The 22,121-nt window shown below is 43.5% G+C and overlaps 1 protein-coding gene across 2 annotated transcripts in view; it reads right to left on the minus strand.

The window, feature by feature from the left end:
• The window catches only part of PRKCE (protein kinase C epsilon), a 442,590-nt gene that overhangs the window by 285,022 nt on the left and 135,447 nt on the right, over positions 1–22,121 (minus strand). For both annotated transcript variants that reach the window (XM_077282410.1, XM_077282411.1), the window contains exon 2: positions 4,831–4,894. In XM_077282410.1, coding sequence (XP_077138525.1) covers positions 4,831–4,894 — 64 coding nt within the window. The remainder of the gene's footprint in view (positions 1–4,830; positions 4,895–22,121) is intronic.

The following is a 22,121-nucleotide window of genomic DNA, read 5'->3' on the forward strand; positions in this document are numbered from 1 at the left end:
TACCTTAGCTATTGCAATGCCCTGCACATGGGGATAAGCGACATAGTGAATTTGAAGATCTATACTACATTTCTAATTGGAAGCATTTGCTAATATTATTATTATTACACCTACTATATATTAGGATAGGATCTTTGAGATGGAAATACGAACTTAACTTGAATCTGCCTGACAAATTTGAGTGAATCTCAGGCGATAAGTCCCTGGTTAGTCCACAACCTGACCTGATCCCAAATATCTCCACTCCACGCTCGGGTAGAGTAAATGCCATAATCTTCTTCCAAACAACCATTACCCAAAACACAAATTCATGAACAATATACAGCTCTGGCAAAAATTAAGAGACCACCACGTCAAATTCCAGTCATGGGCAGCCCAATCTCCAGACCTGAACCCCATTGAAAACCTCTGGAATGTAATTATGAGGATGATGGATAGTCACAAGCCATCAAACAAAGAAGAACTGCTTACATTTTTGCACCAGAAGCCGTGTGAAAGACTGGTGGAAAGCATGCCAAGACGCATGAAAGCTGTGATTAAAAATCATGGTTATTCCACAAAACATTGATTTCTGAACTCTTCCCAAGTTAAAACATTAGTTTTGTTGTTTCTAAATGATTATGAACTTCTTTTCTTTGCATTACTTAAGGTCTGAAAGCACTAGGCTTTTTTTTTAATTGTGACCATTTTTATTTGTCAGAAATGCAAATTGTCTCTTCAGAGAGGAAGATAACTAGAACTCTAGTTCCACCTATTGGAAGTAGCAATCCTACAAGTCAATGTCAACCCTTTAACGAGCCTTGTCACATGACTTAGGATAACAGCCAAACCAGAATCTCAATTTGCAGACACTATGTTTCGGGGTACTGCCCCTAGTCAGTGCAAAGTGGAGATCTGGTTTGGCTGTGTGAGAGGCGTCCGACCGATATCCAAGAAGTATTGTTTCTCCTTGCAGAGACTGACATGCTAAGCATGCCGAGATGAGGAGACTTAAAGCCGCAATGCTCCTCTGGGAAATATTCTAATTAGCATATTTCAGAGGAGCATTGCGGCTTTAAGTCTCCTCATCTCGGCATGCTTAGCATGTCAATCTCCGCAAGAAGAAATGATATTTCTTGAATATCTTTGTCAGAAAAAAATTACAAAATTTATTGCTTGGAAATTCGGAGACATGTTGTCAGAAGTTTATAGAATAAAAGAACAATTTACATTTTACTCAAAAAATATACCTATAAAGAGAAAAATCAGACAAGCTGAACATTTTGCAGTGGTCTCTTAATTTTTGCCAGAGCTGTATATTATTTAGAATTATTTTTGCGCATCATAGGTAAAAAGTGCACAAAAAGCAAAGTAATAGTCATCTGGCGTCTTCCAGTTACAAATAATATCCCATTAATACCTCTGAAGAACCAAATCTGGAATTTGGCCAAGGGTTTTGGGTTGTGCTTTTCTAAACACAGTGTCTAGAAAAACCACGGAAAGGCTTAGCACCGTTAGCGATACCTAGAAACAGCCGGGAATTATTCAGCATCGTGACATAAACCTGCTAAAATGGGCAACTGAAGCAAATGTCCATAAACACTAGCTGTGGAAGTTAGGAAAACAAGAGCCATTCATTCGGAACTGAAGATTACGATTAACTATTTGTTAACAACTTTGCACTGTATTAAACAGGAGTGTAAAAATCACACCAAAAACCGGGCGAGAAGTGCAAAGCGCACCCGTTTAGCCAAGCCAAGGAGCTGGCACAAACATTCCTACAGCAGATGGCGGCTGTGAATCAACCACGTTACATAACAATTGCTTTTCTAATTATGTGGTACACCACTCAGATCCAAACAGGGAATCGCCAAATACCTCCAAAATAATTAGCAACTGAGGAACAAGGACAAAATCCCAGTGGACCCTGTTTTTGTATTTATTTTTTTTACTTTTCCAGTACATACTTATTCTTTTATGCATCCTTAAGGTCATGTATACATTTAGATCCATTTTTATTGCTCTGTATAATATGAAACAACTTTGGAAACATCATGCAGAACTTGGTGTCTCCATGGCTACAGACTACACACAAACCTTGCGTAGTCTGATCTTGCAGTCATAATCTCTTTCATCTGCCTTCTACTTTATTTTAGTTTACTAACTAAATACCGTCACAAAAAAGAGACAGGTGAACAGGAGCATGACTGCAGGATCAGACTACACGGGTATTGCTGTAGTCTGTTACCATGGAGACACACAGTTCTGCATTGAAGAAAACTATTTGCAAAGCTGCATCGTATTTTTTATTTTAAAATGAATTGGAACGATAAAAATATATAGGTATGGAGGATGTACATGTTTTAGGCTTGCAGAATGCACAGTTATCAGGTACAATAAAACCAATGACTTGGGAAAACCTTTTTGCTAATTTTAATGCACATATACACATAAGTAAAATAAATACCAGAACTGCACCAATGGTAGAGTGTAATCGAGCTGCTTCATTAGGTCCGTTCCTGTCCATACCCCCTAAGAGTACTTTCAGTGTTTGTTCAGGCTTTCATGCAGCTGAATTTCTGCATGAATCCCACATCTCAGCTAACTTGCGTTTTTCCTTGCGGTTTCCTATGTGTTTTTGAGGCTTGCATTTTTGTCTCTCTTTGGCATGTTAGATTAGATGTGCAAAAATATAGATAGCTATGTGGTAGATAGATAAATAGAAAGATATATGTGAGATATAAATCAGTGATTTGTGTGTAGCTTACTGCACATGTATTAACCAAATAAATATATAAATAATCGGGGGGAAAAATGACATGGGATCCCATCTATTTTTGATAACCAGCCAAGATAAAACAGACAACTGTGGGCTGATATTATCAGGCTAGGAAGGTACCTGGTTATTGGGTCCTTGCCAGCCTAAAAATACCAGCATGCAACCACCCCACATTAGATACGCCTATTCTGGCACTTTGATTTATGGGGTTGATGTCAGCTGTGTAGTGTCAGTTGCTATTAAGCCCTGGGGTTAGAAAAGGAGAGGTGTCTATCAGACACCTTCACTACTAACCTGGTAATAACAAAAAAACACACATAGAAAAAAAAACACTTTGTTTGAATAAAGACTCCCCCACACTATACCTCGTTCACTTAATTGAAAAAAAAAAATGCTATGCAGCTCTAAAGTAATCCACCAAATTCGAACTAGTCCAGAAATGGATATCTGAAAAACATGAACAGTCAGAAATAAAAACAAGAGACAGTCCCTCACTCACCAATATTTTACTCACAATGTCACCGTGAAGCATCGCCGTAGTCCATGAATCCTGCTCCGGCAACTGTGAATAGCAGTAAAGTGACCGCTATTCACAGGCGCTGGGTAGTGAGGACAATGCTCTTCAGAGCTGTTGGGTCTCTCTGACTGTAGCGAGAGCCAGCGACGATGATGAGAGTTGTCAGGAGTACCTGACGCCTGTAAATAGCAGGTACTTTACTGCTATTTATAGTCACCGGAGACAGGTTGAGGGAAAGTGGGAGCATTTTGGGTAATAAATTGGTGAACAAGGGAGTGTCTCTTGTTTTTATTTGTCTTTTTATGTTTTTCAGGTATGTTTTTCTGGACTACATCAGATTCAGTGGATTACGGCGGACCTAGATGGGATTTTTTCAAATTTTTTTTCAATAAAGTGGTGAACGAGTGATAGTGTGGGGGAGTCTTTATTCAAATAAAGTGTTTATTTCTGTGTGTGTATTTGAATTTGTTACTACCGGGTTAGTAATGGAGGTGTCTGATAGACACCTCTCCATTACTAACCTCATGGCTTCATGGCATCTGACCCTACATAGCTTACAATAACCCCATAAACCATTTCCCCGATTGCCACCGCACCAGGGCAATCGGAAGGAACCAAGCAAAGCGCCAAAATTGGCTCATTTAATGTGATGCCCCAATTCTGGGTGGCTGCGGGCTTGTCTTTTTAGAATGAGGAGGGTCTAATAACCAAGGACCTTCTCAGCCTCATAATATAGGCCCCCAGCTGTCTGCTTTGCTTAGGCTGGGTATCAAAAATAGGAGGGACCCCGTGTAGTTTTTTTTTTAATTATTCATTTATTTATTAGGTTAAACCAGGCTAAAAATACCTGTGTAAAAGCACTTACAACATATGTGCATTGCTTTAATTGCGGATTTTCCGCATCGAATGCAAGTCTATGGGGAAATTCTGCATAGAAGACTGAGCGTTCACGTAAGAGAAATCGACGTGCTGCAGCTCAGAAACCCGCAACCCATGTGATATTACAGTACACAGCTTAAAAAAGAAACACAGTGGGCGTGATATTTCTACTAATCCCATCCACTGTGCTTCTACTGTAATATGCAGCATTTTGGACCCAGCGAAAATACGCTGCGTTCAGAACGTTAGCATTACTAATCGTGGGCATGCAGCCTTAAGAGGTGAACAACCGTAAGAGACCAACCGTTCACATTGCAGGCCCAACTTGTCTATGCCCTCTGCAAGTTCATCAGATAACTAATTTAATAAGAATGTTCTTCTAAAATCCAAATTACAAAACCACAGGTTCTCCTCCTCTGTCAAGAAACCATTTTACCCTTTTATTCAGTTATATTTCTTTGGTAATGCCACGAAAGCAAAACTTCGACATCTCTAGACTGAGTTTGTGTGAATCAGATCGTAGCCTACTTTGTCCACAAAAAAACTATGTATAGTTCAGATATACAAAAGCTCAGATATACAAAAGTAATCCAAAATACGTTCCCGAGCACTTTGTTAAAAGGACTCAGTACTACAAGTGTCACCTTGATAAGGAATTTATGGAGAAAGAACTTACCTTCCCCTGAGGAGCCAGAGAGATCTATCACCACGTAAACTTTTCCTTCTGGTTCCAAATCAATCTGCAAATGAGAAAAAGAATATTTGGTTTGATATCTGCAAATTGCCTCGTCAAAGAGGGAGAAGACTTGATTGAACTCTATAGCACCACCTGTTTTGATATATGCATTTGAAAACCCTTGGAAATGTCTTAATTTAAAGAAAAAAAAACAAGTCTTTTTACGTACTAGAAAACGATAAGGACCTGAGCACTAATCTGCGACCTTATTCTAGAATATGTAAGTGTATTGTCAACCATCATTACAAGAGTGACTACCAGTCATTCAAGAAAGTATACTTGGGTAACTAATAGTGATGAGCAAGTATACTCGTTGCTCGGGTTTTCCAGAGCATGCTCGGGTGGTCTCCGAGGATTTGTTAGTGCTCAGAGATTTTGTTTTTGTTGACGGCAGCTGCATGATTTACGACTGCTGGACAGCCTGAGTACATGTGGGGGTTGCCTGGTTGCTAGGGAATCCCCACATGTATTCAAGCTGTCTAGCAGCCGTAAATCAGGCAGCTGCGGCAATGAAAACTAAACACTCGGAGACCACCCAAGCGTGCTCGGGAAAATCCGAGCAACGAGTATACTCGCTCATCACTAGTAACTAACTTCGGCTTATCTCCTGGTGGGACGTGAAAGTTCAAACCCGACTGTTTTCTCCTTGACATTGTCAGTTGTGGGGCAGTCAGAAGACCTCAACCCCATACACATTAGACTTTCAGCCGAACCTGCCCATATCGGGCAAGTTCAGACAAATTTAGTCTAAGGTTTATGGGGTCCAAAAGGCTCCTTTCATTCAACCGCATTTCACTTGCATTTTAGAAATGACCAACTTAGGTCATCATTGTCCTCTACTTTTAAACACAGGAGTCAGGGCCGGACTGGCCATAGGGCACTTCTGGCAAATGCCAGAAGGGCCGGTGCCAGTGGTGGGCCGCTCAATCCGCCGCCCCCGCCGTCGCATTCAACTATACCGGCGTATAGACGCCGGTACAGTTGAATGCAATGATGGAGGAGAGAGCGTCTACAGACGCTCCTCTCCCATCATTCCCCGCTCTGCCTCTGACACTGCGGGTGCGCGCGCGATGATGTCATATCATCGCGCACCTGCTGTGTCCCGGGCAGACTGCAGCTGCTGAGACAGGAGCAGGAACCAGGAAGCAACGCTGGGCACGAGGAGAGGTGAGGAGAGTTTTTTTTTTTTCTGGACTGTGGGGCCATTCTCGGAGGAGGTGAGGGGAGGAAGAGAAGAGATGTGGGCTGTATATAGTACTCTGTGGGCTGTGCTCTGTGCTGTATACTGCTGTGGGCTGTATATAGTTCTCTGTGGGCTGTGCTCTGTGCTGTATACTGCTGTGGGCTGTATATAGCTCTCTGTGGGCTGTGCTCTGTGCTGTATACTGCTGTGTGCTCTGTGCTGTATATAGTACTCTGTGGGCTGTGCTCTGCTGTATACTACTGTGTGCTATATATAGTTCTCTGGGCTGTGCTCTGTGCTGTATACTACTGTGTGCTCTGTGCTATATATAGTACTCTGTGGGCTGTGCTCTGTGCTGTATACTACTGTGTGCTATATATAGTTCTCTGGGCTGTGCTCTGTGCTGTATACTACTGTGGGCTGTATATAGTACTCTGTGGGCTGTGCTCTGTGCTGTATACTACTGTGGGCTGTATATAGTACTCTGTGGGCTGTGCTCTGTGCTGTATACTACTGTGGGCTGTATATAGTACTCTGTGGGCTGTGCTCTGTGCTGTATACTACTGTGGGCTGTATATAGTACTCTGTGGGCTGTGCTCTGTGCTGTATACTACTGTGGGCTGTATATAGTACTCTGTGGGCTGTGCTCTGTGCTGTATACTACTGTGGGCTGTATATAGTACTCTGTGGGCTGTGCTGTATATAGTACTCTGTGGGCTGTGCTGTATATAGTACTCTGTGGGCTGTGCTGTGTATAGTACTCTGTGGGCTGTGCTGTATATAGTACTCTCTGGGCTGTGCTGTATATAGTACTCTCTGGGCTGTGCTGTATATAGTACTCTCTGGGCTGTGCTTTATATAGTACTCTGGGCTGTGCTGTATATAGTACTCTGGGCTGTGCTTTATATAGTTCTCTGTGGGCTGTGCTGTATATAGTTCTCTGGGCTGTGCTGTATATAGTTCTCTGTGGGCTGTGCTGTATATATTACTTTGTGGGCTGTGCTGTATATATTACTTTGTGGGCTGTGCTGTATATATTACTCTGTGGGCTGTGCTGTATACTACTGTGTGGACTGTGCTGTATACTTCTACGTGGGCTGTGCTGTATACTACTGTGTGGTCTGTGCTGTATACTACTGTGTGGTCTGTGCTGAATACTGCTGTGTGGGCTGTGTTATCTACTACGCGAGCTGTGCTATAGTATGCAGGCTGTGCTGTACACTATGCGGTTTGTGCTATATAATATGCGGGCTTTGCTATATACTATGGGGAGTATATTATATTCTATGGGGGAGGCCATGTTATGTACTATGTGGCCGTGTTATATACTATTGTGGGGGTATATTATATTCTATGGGGGAGGCTGCGTTATATACTATGGGGGGCTGCATTATATTCTATGGGGGGCTACATTATATATTATGGGGAGGTGGGCTGTATTATATTCTATGGGGGTTACATACTCTGGGGTGGCTGCATTATACTCTGGGGTGGCTGCATTATACTCTGGGGTGGCTGCATTACACTCTGGGGTGGCTGCATTATACTCTGGGGTGGCTGCATTATACTATATGTGGGCTGCATTATACTGTATCGAGGACTATGGGGAATACGTTATACTATATGAAGAACTATGGGGTGCATTATACTATGGGAAGTGAATTGTACTACATGGATGACTGTGGCGGTGCATTATACTATATGGAGCACTATGAGGATTGTATTATGCTATATGGAGGACTATGAGGATTGTATTATGCTATATGGAGGACTATGAGGAGTGTATTATACTATGTGGAGGACTGAGCAGTGTATTTTAATATATGGAGGACTATAGGGAGTGTATTATACTATATGGAGGACTATGGAGCACATTATAATATATGGAGGACTATGGGGTGTATTTTACTAAACAAGTAAAATGCTGCATATTCGGATTGTTTTTGCTGGAACAAAAAGCCTTGTTGTCAGCAGCACATTGCCAGTGTAAACTGTAGATGTGCTGCTGAAAACATGATACTGTATGGTGATCTTAGTGATCGTTCTGTCTCATCATTATTCCTCAGCTGGTGGAAAGAGGCCGGGAAACAAGCGTTGAACAACTTCAGTATTGTCGATCAAACTCGTTTAGCGGCCTGAACTCAGCGCACGTAAATACAACAGAAAGGCTTCTGTGTGATGTGCAATATGTTAGCATTTGGGGACCCATTTTAAACTTTGCCTAGGGCCCCACTTTGCCTAAAACCGGCCCTGCCTACAAGTGTACAAAGATATTATACAGTCACCATGTGACAAGTGGGCCTGTGTAACTTCAAATGCCAGGGCTGAATTTTAGTCCCAGTCCGGCCCTGACAGGAGTCCTGGTGCTTCAGCCATAACATAAACAGTAATATCATCAAAATACTCAGTGACTAAATATGTTTTTTGTTAATCAGCAGATTAATACAACATTCATATCTGCCATTAATGTGCTTGATCACAGGACCAAGGTGAGAATTCCAATTAAATACTTTGGCTGAAAAAGGGAGCTCAGAATAGCAAGAAAAAGGTGTTGAAAAATCTTGTGACTGTTGTAGTTTTCCTTTTTTTAATCTAATGATTATTGCTATTTTTGACCTTGGCTTATTAAGTTATGGAACTGGAGGTATAAAAATACATAGCTTTTCATGACGAGAAAATCAGAAACTGATCAATTCTAGAAATGAATATGAACATAGCATGGATGGTTTTGCTTTTGGACTAGGCTTTTTTGGCCAGAGGGCCACATTGCCAGATTGAACTATCGTCATCGGTTGCAATAAAGTTTAAGTTCAAGGCCGCACAGGAAAACATGGCGTACTATATGGGGCCTCAGATTGTGCATGCTTGCTTTAGGGGTAATCACAAGAGGGAGAGAATCTTATAGGTCAACCAATGTCTCCTAGGGAAAATCATTGCAAATCAGCTCTCGTCCAAGAGGAAAGAAACTGTCCATCAAGTCCATATCAGCTGTCTGTAGATGGGTGTCTCTCTTGGTGGAAACTGGTGTAACATATGCCCTTAGTCATGCTACAAGACTTGTTTTAGCATTGGACATTGACTTATAAGGTAGCTACCTCCATTAGGTTACACTAGATTCTATATAGCTCAATTTCTCCAGTATGGGAGCAAATTTATATATTCATGTCTGGAAATGACTGGTGATGTGAAAGCTAAATGTGTGTTGTGTCCAGCATTATTTGCCCAGCAGTCTTCTCCTTGTGCTCTTTATTTTCTGCTTTGGAACAGATTGTGAAAGAATTGTTGTGAGGACGCTCATAGGACAATCTGTTGAAGACACAACTGAGGCAGCCAAAACTGTGCACCGAATCAACACACATCAGAAGACAACCAGATCTTCAGCTGATCTTCCCAAACACAAAACTCATTAATAACAATGTAGACTGTGATAACAATGAGAAGTCAGCCAAAGGGGTAACTTTTTTTTAACCCCACAAACTATTTAGTAATTTAAAGGAAGTCCATGACCAGTATTTTATTGATCAACTTGAAGAAACAGAAATGAAGATTAGTGAAATTAGATAGATCATATAATATCATCAGAACTGCTCATTATTCATACCAACTATGCCCACACAACACGTGCTGAAGATTGGTCTACAAAATACACAGAAGGGACAGAAAATTCATAAACTACAGGAAGGGTACAACATCTAGTTGACCTGACTAAGTGAGCTCCACATGAAAATAGTAATATCACCACACTAAGAAAACAAAGAATGAGCCCTTACTTCCCAATTACCTACTCTCCGATAATATCTGGCCCTCCAGCCATGATCTCCTGGACAGGACGCATTAACCGGAAAAAGATGAACCCTACTGATGTATTTGCCAAGGTAGAAGTCAGTAGATATGTAAAGCGACGCGAGGCGATAGCTGCAGACAAGGAACTTGTCTTCTCCTGTCACGCCCTGACGTGCTACATGTAAGAGTGGGTCCTGGCTGGGTGTTGTCGTGAGTGTTGGGTGGGCCTTACACCCATGCAGACCGCCTTTAGCTGATCGTGTTGGCTTGCTAGGACCACAAATTTCACAGATTAATAAAAGAGACTTCTGTTCAAACATGGAGACTTTACTGAACTTGATAAGGGTTATGTACAAGTGATAGCAGGTACACAGTCTTTAGGCACGTTTCTTTCACAGTAAGAAGCCTTTTCATTCCCACTGTATCCTTCCTCTGTCCAGGGCTCTGCAGCTTATCTGTTTCATCTCTACGTTGCCACAATCCAGCTTCTGGGCCACAGTCCTGTTAGGCGGGTTTCTCTTCACTCGCTCAGCGTATTCTGACTCATGGGTATGTAGAACGCAGTGGTGCCTGGATAGGCCAATTCTTTTGGGCGCTTCCGTATTGACCTGTACTCACGTTCATACCGATTTATCAGATAGCTTAACTCAGCCACGTTCTCATGTAAGAAGACTCCAGGAAAAGAGGATTGCTTTAACCGAAATTCTTGTATTATGATGAAAGCAGCAGGTAAAAAGGAATATTCAACAGAGGACATGTAATAGGATGCATACAGATACGGGGATGATGACAAAATGGAGAATAAGGGCGTGAACAAACATACATCACAGGACTACAGTGAGAGAGTTGGGACAAAATACAGGGAAAAGCAAACTTCTGCCTAGAAAGAAGGATAGAACACAAGCAATGCAAAACATTGAATGATTTCCCAAGTCGTGGGACATGACACTCCCCGTCTGAAATCCTTGGATTTCACGATGTCCGTAATTCTTCGAAGTCGTACGAACCTGAAAAAACAAGAGGAAGAAAACGTGCATGCAATAATAAAACATAAAAGATTTTTAAGTCCAACTCGTTGTTGTTGACCCGTAGATCACACCGAAAGATAAGTTCAAGTATATAAAACCCATCTTCAGATTGGGGAAGCCGCAAACATGCAAACTCTTCCACCAACCCAGAATCCAATGGGAATGTTAAAGGTTCAATCCAATGGAAAATGTCAACATTCAATAAACTGGGGGATGAGGAGGAATGCTCCCCGCCGTGAACAACGTCCAGGAGCATGTTCAGTTCATGTGATGTCCTCCTTTCGTAGAAGCAGCACGAGTTCAGTGACCGGGCGGAAGAAGGTTCGGGTAGAGCCCCCTTTTGTCACCTTAACTTCTACCTTACGAGTCTTTCCGTCTTCACCGGGTAGGACCTTGGTGATAAGTCCCATTGGCCAGTCATTACGATGAGCCTCTGTATCCTTTAAGAGAACAAGGTCTCCTTCTTGGAGATTGGGACTGGGCGTCTGCCATTTGTGACGGTTTTGAAGCAAGTGTAAATATTTGGTCTTCCATCGATGCCAAAACACGTTAGCCAGGTGTTGTACTTGCCTCCACTGACGTCTGTAAATGTCCTTATTATCGAAGTTCCCAGGCGGAACTGTAGCAGCTCCAATCTTCTGTGTGAGAAGTGTGGCTGGAGAAACATCAGAACCCAAGTTGAGGTCCTTTAGGTTTGTGGCGTGGTCCTCAGATGGAAACGCGTTCATTACTTCGTGTACAACTTCAGCAATTTCTACTGCCAATACCGCAGCACAAAGCTCGAGTCTGGGTACAGAGTGTGCAGGCTTTGGAGTTAATTTGGCTTTACCCAGGATGAAACCACAGTGTACCTTGTTAGCTCCTAAGGTCATCAGATAAGCTACTGCGGCTATGGCTTCTGTAGATGCGTCAGAGAAAATATGGACTTCTCTTCTGATTGCAGTCGAAGGTGATCTTGGAGAATAACAACGTGGGACTTGGAGTTGCTCTAAGAACTTCAGAGACTTCTTCCACGCCTCCCACCTTTGCTGTTTCTGAGTTGGGAGCGGGGTGTCCCAATCCGTGTTCTCGGCCGTAAGCTGTCTTAACAGTATCTTGCCTTGAATAGTGATGGGTGCTACAAACCCGAGAGGATCATAGATGCTATTTATGACAGATAGGACTCCTCGTTTGGTAAAGGGTTTGTCATAGGGTGACACTTGGAAAGTGAAGGTGTCCCGTTTGATATCCCACAGTAGACCAAGGCTGCGCTGTGTTGGAGGAACATCGGAACCCAAGTTGAGGTCCTTTAGGTTTGTGGCATGATCCTCAGATGGAAACGCGTTCATTACCTCTTGACTGTTAGAGATAATCTTGTGGAGTCTGAGGTTTGATGTGGATAGCATTTCCTGTGTTCTGGAGAGTAGGTCAATTGTATCTTCGCTTGTGGGCAAGGACTTGAGCCCATCGTCCACGTAGAAGTTCTTCTCTACAAATTGCCGAGCATCGGAACCGTACTCTCTCTCACCTTCCTGGGCTGTCCGTCTCAGTCCATAGATCGCCACAGCAGGTGAGGGACTGTTGCCGAAGACATGGACCTTCATCCGGTAGTCTATGACCTGATTGTTGACGTTGTTGTCCTTGTGCCATAGGAACCTAAGATAGTTTCTGTTGTCTTCTTTCACAATGAAGCAATGAAACATCTGCTGAATGTCGGCCATTATGGCAACAGGTTCTTGTCTGAAGCGGATCAATACTCCAAGGAGGCTGTTGTTCAGGTTGGGCCCAGTTAGGAGCAGGTTATTGAGAGAGAGGCCTTCAAACTGAGCACTGGAGTCAAACACCACTCTGATCTGATTAGGCTTGCGAGGGTGATAGACACCAAAGGATGGAAGATACCAACATTCTTCTCCCTCCCTCAGTGGTGGCGCAGGTTCAGCATGATTTCTGTCAAAGATGTTCTGCATAAAGTCAATGAAATGCTTCTCCATCTCTGGTTTCCTCTTTAGGGTACGCTTTAAGGATGAGAACCTTGCAGTTGCTTGCTGCAGGTTGTTCGGCAACCTCACTCTTGGGAAACGAAAGGGTAAAGGAGCTACCCAACTGTTGGAGTCGTCTTGAACAAATTCTTTATCCATAACCTTTATAAATTCTTTATCTTCCCTTGTGGGTGCCAACTTGTTGTCATTACTTGTGGAATCGAACACTGATGACCCGAGGTTTTCTTCCCAGGACTGGAGTGTGTTCATGTTGTTGAAGGATTCCTGTTGCCACTTGGTGTTGCTCACTTTCTCTTTCACCCAGTAGTGATGTGGGCATGGTTGGAAATGGGTGCTGCGACCATTTGACAAAATGTGTGTCTTGTAAGAGGAGATGTTGTTGGGTCTCTTCATCTTGTGTATGCAAACATTGCCTATGATTACCCAGCCTAGATCTAAGCGTTGGGCAAATGGTGCATCGTGTGGTCCATTAATTTGCTGACGCACCTTGTGCAGCCGGAGGATGTCTCTGCCTAGCAGAATCAGGATATCTGCACTGTTGTTGAGGGCTGGTATCTTGTTTGCTATCCCCTTGAGATGTTGGTGATGAAGAGCAGCCTCTGGCGTTGGGATCTCTTCTCGATTGGATGGAATCTGGTTGCACTCGACCAGTGTAGGTAACGGTATCTCGACGGTGTTCTCGAGAGATGTCGCTGTAAGACCACTGGCCCTTCTCCCATAAACCTCTGTAACACCACTGCAGGTACCTAAGGTGTAAGGGTAGGCATTTCCCTTTAAGTTAAACATATCAAAGAGTTCTGACCTTGCAAGTGATCGGTTGCTCTGATCATCCAGAAGGACGTACACCTTCACGGCTTTCTCTGGGTGACCGTTGGGATATACGTTCACCAGGCAAATCTTCGCACAGGACTTGTCCCAGAGGTCTTCTCCGCAGACTTCTGTGCATGAAGAAGATATTGTGGTATGGCTTGCAGTTTGAGCTGCGTCCTCCCCGCCATGGCTCGTGGTGGGGGAAGGAGTAAGTGTAGAGTCAGGACGGAATGGGTGGAGTGCTTGTACGTGGTCCTCACTGTCACACTCCATGCACTTAATTGTAGTTTTACAGTCTTTAGCAAGGTGTTCAGTAGAAGCACAACATCTGTAGCATACCCCGAACTTCTTTAGAAGCTCCTTGCGTTCTAGGAGCGGTTTCTTCCTGAAGCCGATGCACTTTTTTAAGGGATGTGGCTTCTTGTGGATGGGACATTCACGATTTGGGTTCTCTATCTTTTCACCTTTGTTACTCTTGTCTGGGGCTGGTGTTGGTAAGGGAAGAATATCCGTCTTCTTCACTGACACTGGACCCCTGCGGTTTCTGTCGTTCGAGCGTGCGCTGACGTATTTAGAAGGAGGTGAAGCTGGGCCACTGGATTCTTGGTAAGAAAAGCTTGGGTCGTTCTTGCGCTCTGCCACGTCTTTTATAAACTCACAGAAGTAGGAGAATGGAGGAAATGACACTTGATGGTCTTTCTTGTATTTTGACCCTAGTGTAGTCCACCTTTCTTGCACGTTGTACGGTAGCTTGGAGATAATGGGATTTACTCCACGAGCAGTGTCCAGGTAGCTGAGGCCAGGTAGGTGGGTGTCTGCCTTGGCCAGCTGGAGCTCTAACAGCAAGTCACTGAGCTCTAGGAACTTTGAACTGTCCTTGCTTGATATCTTTGGAAAACTCTGTAATCGCTTGAACAGTGCGTCCTCTATGGCTTCTGGACTGCCAAAGTTTTTCTCTAGTCTTTCCCATGCAGCCATGAGACCAGCCGTTGGATTACTGATATGTACAGACCTGAGTCTCTTGACACGCTCGGTGGATTGTGGTCCTAGCCATCTGATTAGCAGGTCCAGCTCTTCGGCAGCAGTGATGCCGAGGTCACTAGTTACGGTTCTAAAGGCATTTTTCCAACCTCTGTAATTTTCAGGTTGGTCGTCAAACCTTGTGAGACCGGTTTTAGTAAGTTCGCGGCGAATCATGTACCTTGCGAAGTCGGACATGTCTGTTCTTTCTGACTTAGGATGCACGAATGTGGGCTGAGCGGTGTTGTACATAGGAGTGGAGACGTCTTGGCCTTGAAATGTGGGTAAGTATGGAGTGGCATATGCATTTAGTCCAGCAACCGGTTTGGTGGGTATAGTCTCTGCTACATGCGGAGCTGGCACTGTGCGGTTGTCGAGAGTATAATGACCTGCCGGTATATTGGGTTGCGTGTAGATAATAGCCTGTGGAGTTTGATGAGATGCAGGGTCTTGGCGCATACTGGAATACGAAGGAAGTTCAAGTTTGGGAGCATTGTACTGACCTTGAGTGTAGGGTTCTGTAAGTTGATCGGCATCCTGGTGTCCTGGAGAAGCATGAACGCCATCAGAAGTGTTAGTGATGATCTGCGGTTCGCCATTTTGGCTTAGCACGTAGTCTCTTGTGCGTTCAATAGGGTCCTCCGCCTCCACTTCACACAAACTGATGCTGTCTCTTTGACTCCCACTGATAGCTCGCTCCAGGATCCTTAACTCCGCCATGGCTGTTGCGTGCTCACATTCCTTCTCCAGAGCTTCCTTGCGTGCTGCATCCGCATCCATTTCTGCTCTCTTTTGTGCTGTGGCTGCATCCATTTCTGCCATTTCTGCTCTCTTTTGTGCTGTGGCTGCGTCCATTTCTGCTCTCCTTTGCGCAAAGGCTGCTTGTATCTTAGACGTTTCTGCCTTAGCACGTGCCCTTATAAGCTGCTGGCTGAGAGTGGAATATTTTGATGAACTTGACCTAGATGAGCGTTTTGAGTGCTTAGACGATTTGGATGAGCGAGATGATGCATCTGGTGTCCGTGCAATTTTAGCCTCTATCTTTGTCTTAATGTCGCGTACGGTGCAGTCCCTTTCAGAATTAAGCTGCTGGAAACTTTGCAATTCTTTTAAAGTCTCTGGCAAATTCAGTTTCTTCAGGAGAATAATGTATTGGTCAGTCTTCTCCATATACCTTTGGTATGCTGTGCATAATTGTTCTAGGGCTCCCTCAAGTGGTAACTCATGAGAAGCAGGCCTTGATACAGTGTCTATGTGACTCAGCACTTTCTCCCACAGTGAAGACACATCACTATATACAACACATTTTTCAGTCTCTAAATTCTCCATGACTTTCCATGTAGGTTTAACTGTACGTTTTCCTCTTTCACTAGCTGGTGGATGGGGATCTGGGTCTCTGTCCTGTGTTTGTAAGTCTGGTAGGGACATTGTATTCCTTGCTTCAGACATGATTTGCTTGCAGGCAGGAAGAGTGGATGATGAGGGTTATACTTCTCACTGTTTATCTGCAGTGTGTGCTTCTATGCACGCTGGGGTCTGGCTGGGAACTGGGTTACTGTGTATCTGGGAAATGTCCTTTTCCACTGAGGTTCAGCACAGACCTTGAGTTACTGTCTCTGAAGGCAGGCTATTCCTTTTTACTATTCTGACTCATGGGTATGTAGAACGCAGTGGTGCCTGGATAGGCCAATTCTTTTGGGCGCTTCCGTATTGACCTGTACTCACGTTCATACCGATTTATCAGATAGCTTAACTCAGCCACGTTCTCATGTAAGAAGACTCCAGGAAAAGAGGATTGCTTTAACCGAAATTCTTGTATTATGATGAAAGCAGCAGGTAAAAAGGAATATTCAACAGAGGACATGTAATAGGATGCATACAGATACGGGGATGATGACAAAATGGAGAATAAGGGCGTGAACAAACATACATCACAGGACTACAGTGAGAGAGTTGGGACAAAATACAGGGAAAAGCAAACTTCTGCCTAGAAAGAAGGATAGAACACAAGCAATGCAAAACATTGAATGATTTCCCAAGTCGTGGGACATGACACAGCGGTTCGCCGTCCTATCACTATGGACACCCTGGATCTACTGCTTGAGACCCCCACTAGTCCCATGCTTTCAGTCATCTTTAGGTCTGGTACTTTCAGCACTCGGGTTTCTGGTGACTCAGCGTCTTATCTGATAATGCCTTCTGGAAGGTCTCTCAGTCTTGTCAGTAACTTTCTTTAGGATTTCTCTACTCCTCGCTCCAGTCTCTTCTAGCTGTGGATCACCCCTTGGCAGCACTGCACTCTTTTTATTCTCCAAACTGTTTCACTCTATTCAGGAAGCACAGTTCTGTCCTCATCACTAAGGCCAGATTCACCCTGCGCTAATAGCAGCCTGTTCAACACATGCGTTAAACGGGCTGCTGTTAACGCAAGTGCCAGTATGTCATCGAGCTAGCGCAGATAAGAGCTAGCAGATGCTCTATCTGCGCTAGCAGTGACGGACCCGGAAACGCGGCAGCCCGCGTCCCAGGGTCCGTCACTCAATGACGGCACATTGCTAGCGCACGCCCATTGTGGGCGTGCGCTAGCGATGCGTCCGACATTGGACTCAATGGCGGCGTTAACGGACTGTGTTACACCGCGTTATGCCGTAATGAACCCAGCTTTAGCCCTCCTCCTGTGGGCTAATTCCAACGCTTAACTACTTCTGACCCTGATCTCTGTTGCTGGGCACAACTTTCTTAATCTATGCACCATGCACATTATACTAACAATATTTATCAGAAGCTATACATTACCTAGGTAGACACCACAATGCAATAAAATTAACATGACACAATATGTACAAACACACATGACATAATACACATGATACAATTGGTGTCTTCACAGACAGGAACATGACAACACAGTTCACCACCTTTACATTTATTAAAAAATCACATCCATTCAAACAACTGACATTACTGGACTGGAGTACTGGAGTAACATTTTTTCCCCTAATCACTGGTTCCTAAAGATGAAAATACTTTGGAAGTCATAGATCACCCATATGGGACTTCATGGAATCCATATTGCACTGGACAGAACTCAATTTGTGACTCATACGTAAGTTTAGTGAATTCATACTTTACAAATACATAATACCACATGGAACTCACACATAAGTACAAGCAAATTATACACAGGCCCTGATTGGGCATCTGCCAAGGCGGGCAGATGCCTGGAGGGCCGGTAGGTCTCCACCACAAAGTGGGCCACCGGCAATTTAAATCATCAGGCCCTATGTGTGCGCACTGTCTAGTTGCACGCACTGATGCAAGCCGCCGCTGCCCTGGTCAGCGCGTGCAACTAGACAGCGTGCGCACACAGGGCTTTCACACAGAAGATTTAAAGAGCCGGCAGCCCACTTTGTGGTGGAGACCTGCACCAGTGCGCGAGCACGGCTGTGGCCGCAGCCTTCGTTCATGCGTGTGCGCGGCTGCTGCTACTGTCAGTGCGGGAAAGAAGGTGACGCACACAGGGTCAAGTGAGAAATTTGAAAAGGCCGCCACCGCCGCGGTGTGCAGAGGGCACCTTATACACCTGTATGGAACACCAGATACATTTTATAAGTAAGAGGAACATAAGTCAGATGAAAGATCTTACAACCAACAGCCATCTCTCTAGACTCCTCCATACTCAGGAAGGCTTGAATCATCGGCCGAGCACTTTTGTGTCCTCTATGAGTGAGCCACTGCCAGATTCCTTTGGCAGCAAATTATCGATAGGCAGAACAAAAAGATCAGACATTGAAATTTAAGAGACCAAAAACCAAAAACTTTGGTGGCGAGCCAAGAGGCCCCCATACACATAAGATAGTTCCGTTCGACAGTACTTGCTGGGATCACCATATGGAGTAAAGAATGAGAGTAGTGGGCTCCACCAAAAATGTTTAATGGGATCTACCTAAAGCATACTGAATTGGAAATGGTACCAGAGAGCTGCAACTGCACAGCTGGTCTCCATAGAATAACTCAATCACCAACAGTCAGCTGATGCATCTGAGGTTCCAGCACGCTTCCACCAAGGGAAACTGACAATAACCCCCGCTGGTCCTGAAAGGAAAAAGCTACATTTAACACATAGTGGAACCAGAGCTGCCACGAATCCAAAAATGGATCGTGACACAGAACTCATATGTTTATATATCACCAAAGGCACCTCATACACATGTACAGTGAACTTATACAACATTTGTATGTAACACCATATGGCCGTTACATGTACAACCCATGTGGAACTCATAAATCCTAAATATTCTACTATACAGAACTTTACACATATCCTTGATGGATCTCATGCACCGTAAGACTATATCTGATTCTTGAATGTAGAAAATAAAATTAAAGAGAAATAATCAATTTCGCGCGGCTACGTTTTCCTGCATTATTTAGCACGGCTTCGTTTTCATGCATATTTTAGCTGCAGTGCGGAATTTCCTTACAACTTTTAGGTGCCTCCTTTGGTGACTATTCTAGCAATGCAAAACCTTTCTACAAAGAGCGAATGTTGGAAACCCTTCAAGCTCTCACATGTCCTAACGTTTTATCAGCTAACAACAAGGAAACCAATTCTCATTAGTAACAGACACTCGGAATAGACAAAACCTCGCACAAAGCTGAGCTTAGATTTGTTGTTTTAGTATCAGGCACAACTACACATAATCCTAAAAAGAAAAATGCATTCCCTTTTATTGTTAATAATAGACACCATTCATTTCGATGATGTAGCAAAGACTACAGCTGCCCTAGAAAGTACAAGGTCTCAGGTTTCAGCCATTACAAGGCACCCAAGGGGAAAAGTACAAGGATAAAAGGAATCTAAAGTGCAGAGTAACACAAGAAAAGAAGTCATTCTTAATGTATTATTCAAATAATTATAGGAGATCCAAATTTTATTTTGCCATTGATGGACCCAAAAAGTAAGATTAATAATGCACAAAATGCACTAAAAACTGCATTAAAAAAAATAAAATAAAGAAACTCGAAAAAAAAGTTTTATTTATAAAACAGAAAATGGATATATTCCATCTCAAGGACAGAGAACATTTTAATAAGGTCAGGCAGGATCACAATGATTCATGCAAAGATTAAAATGTTGTATTTAGGAACAAAAACAAACTGATGCATTTTGTAGATTACCTACCGATATTGATCTGCTATTAAAAAGCAAAAAAAATAAAAACAAATAAAGGAAGGAAAGTAAACGTTAACTTGGATTAGTGGATTCATTTTAACTGATACCAGAGAACCTCCAGTTTGCAGAATCTGGCAGGATCCAAACAGGATCAAAATGAAAGAGTTTGCAAGTAGAGATGAGCGAACCAGAACTTAAATATTCGGCGTTCGTACCGGACAGTTAGTCACCTGAAATTTTCGGAGTTCCGGGGGACGTGCGTTTCAGAGAGAGAGAGATCCAAAGTTCGGGTCTCCATTGGTTTCAATGGGGTTTGAGTTCTTGTTCAAGTTGGATTACAGTTCTGGTACCCGAAACAAAGTTTGGACTAAAGTTTAGGTTGAGTACCAGAACCTGAACTTCCACGTGTCCGCTCATCCCTACTTGCAAGCAGGACGGAGGAGTTGGAGCCCATTTTGTTGGAGTCGAAGTTGGATTTGGTGTCATGGAAATTGAGGAGTCAGAGGTTTGGCTTACCGACTCCACAGCCCTGCTTGCAAGCACACGTTCCTTGTTTAGGAAACTGGCCACCTATGTTACACTGCAGAGGAGGCCGGTAACTTAGGCGTCAAGCAGTACAGAGTAGAATTACAAAAGCTCTGTATTCTTGAGAACAAAGAGGATTTTTAATGAAAGAAGTTGCTTCTTTTTATGAGCACTTTGCAATTTTACGCATTTAACATGATGAGACAACACCTTTAAAGGTGTCCAAGACTTTAACACTGATAGCCTGTCCTTAAGCTAGGTCATCAATGTCTGATCGGTGGGGCACTCGCACTGATCAGCTGTTCCCGGAGTCAGCAGCGGCTGGAACTGCTTAGTTACAGGGCTGTACAGCTCCGTCAACAGTATAGTGACCGCGGCCGGCACTGCACATCCACTTCTTATTCAAATCAATAGGGGCAGATGTGCAGTACCCGACCACGGACTCTATTCTGTCGGCGGTGCTGTGCAGCTCCATATCTCAGCAGTTCCTGCCGACACCGAGAACAGCTGATCGGCGGAGGAGCCGGGTGTCACCCCCCCACCGATCAGACATTGATGACCTATCCAAAGGATAGACCAGGTACGGACTGAGGTTGAAATCAGACAGGCCCATGCTGTCTCCATCCCCAAGCACCAGATGGGATATATTACTAAATTATCCTGGAAGGAGGAAAGCAAGATTTACTACAAGACCAATATTTCTAATGATACCCGTGGCCTGCTGGGGTAAGTGACGGAGTCAGCGACTTTGTGCTCCATCACAACTCTTAACAGTATGGGTGTCTTGCGAACACCGATTCTGTTCGCAATGTAGCAGACAAGGCAGCCCATGACCAGACAGGCCCTTCTGGCATTTGCCAGAATTGCCAGATGGCCAGTCCGGCTCTGGGATAGACCATTAATGTTAAAGTCCTAGACAACACCTCTAAATATATTCATAAACTTCATAATGCTACGCATGCAGATCCTCAAGATATTGTTCCTAATATGTGACTAATTTGGTTTCCTGATGCAGACAGCTCTGTATGGATTACACCACGAGCCTACCATGGACTGTACAGCAATTTATTCAATCATTTTTGTTAAAGTTTTTTTCTTTTGTGTAAAGTGGATTTACTTTGTTTAGTCCTAGAACAGACCAAAGTTTTGTAGACATTTTAGTGGCAAGAATATTATTTTTAAAAAAGTTTTTTAAATATCCACAGTTTTTTCTAAATGAGACAATTTAATAGTTCCAGGATGCGTTCATCTGAAAGCTTTTAAATACTTTCTGAATTGGATCATCTTCCAAAAGCACCGCCCGGCTCCCCTCCCTGCTATTACTATGACTACATGAACATAATATAGAAAAAACTAACGTATAGTTCATGTGCAAAGAAAATGTACTAGAAACAAATGAAATCCAAATTTTATTGATATTTTTCATGTGATTTTCTGAGATTAGCAAAAGAGATTTACCATTTCCCCAGGAACAGTGCCACTCTTTCATTTAAAAGGGACTGAGCTGCAAAACCAGACGCGACCCATGGACAAGAATGGCGCTGTGTCTCTTTCTAGGAAAAGAGAATTAATGCAGAAGATGGATCTGTTACATAATGGATGCACAGCACTAGAAGGACCCCATGGACTATAATGGGGTCTATCTGACATCTGTGATGGCGCATGTTATTTTACCAGCCGGTAATAGGAACGCATTACTAGACATTTCATCACCTTTAGACTGAGGG

Source organism: Ranitomeya variabilis, chromosome 2 (assembly GCF_051348905.1).
Source record: "Ranitomeya variabilis isolate aRanVar5 chromosome 2, aRanVar5.hap1, whole genome shotgun sequence".
NCBI classification, from domain to species: domain Eukaryota; kingdom Metazoa; phylum Chordata; class Amphibia; order Anura; family Dendrobatidae; genus Ranitomeya; species Ranitomeya variabilis.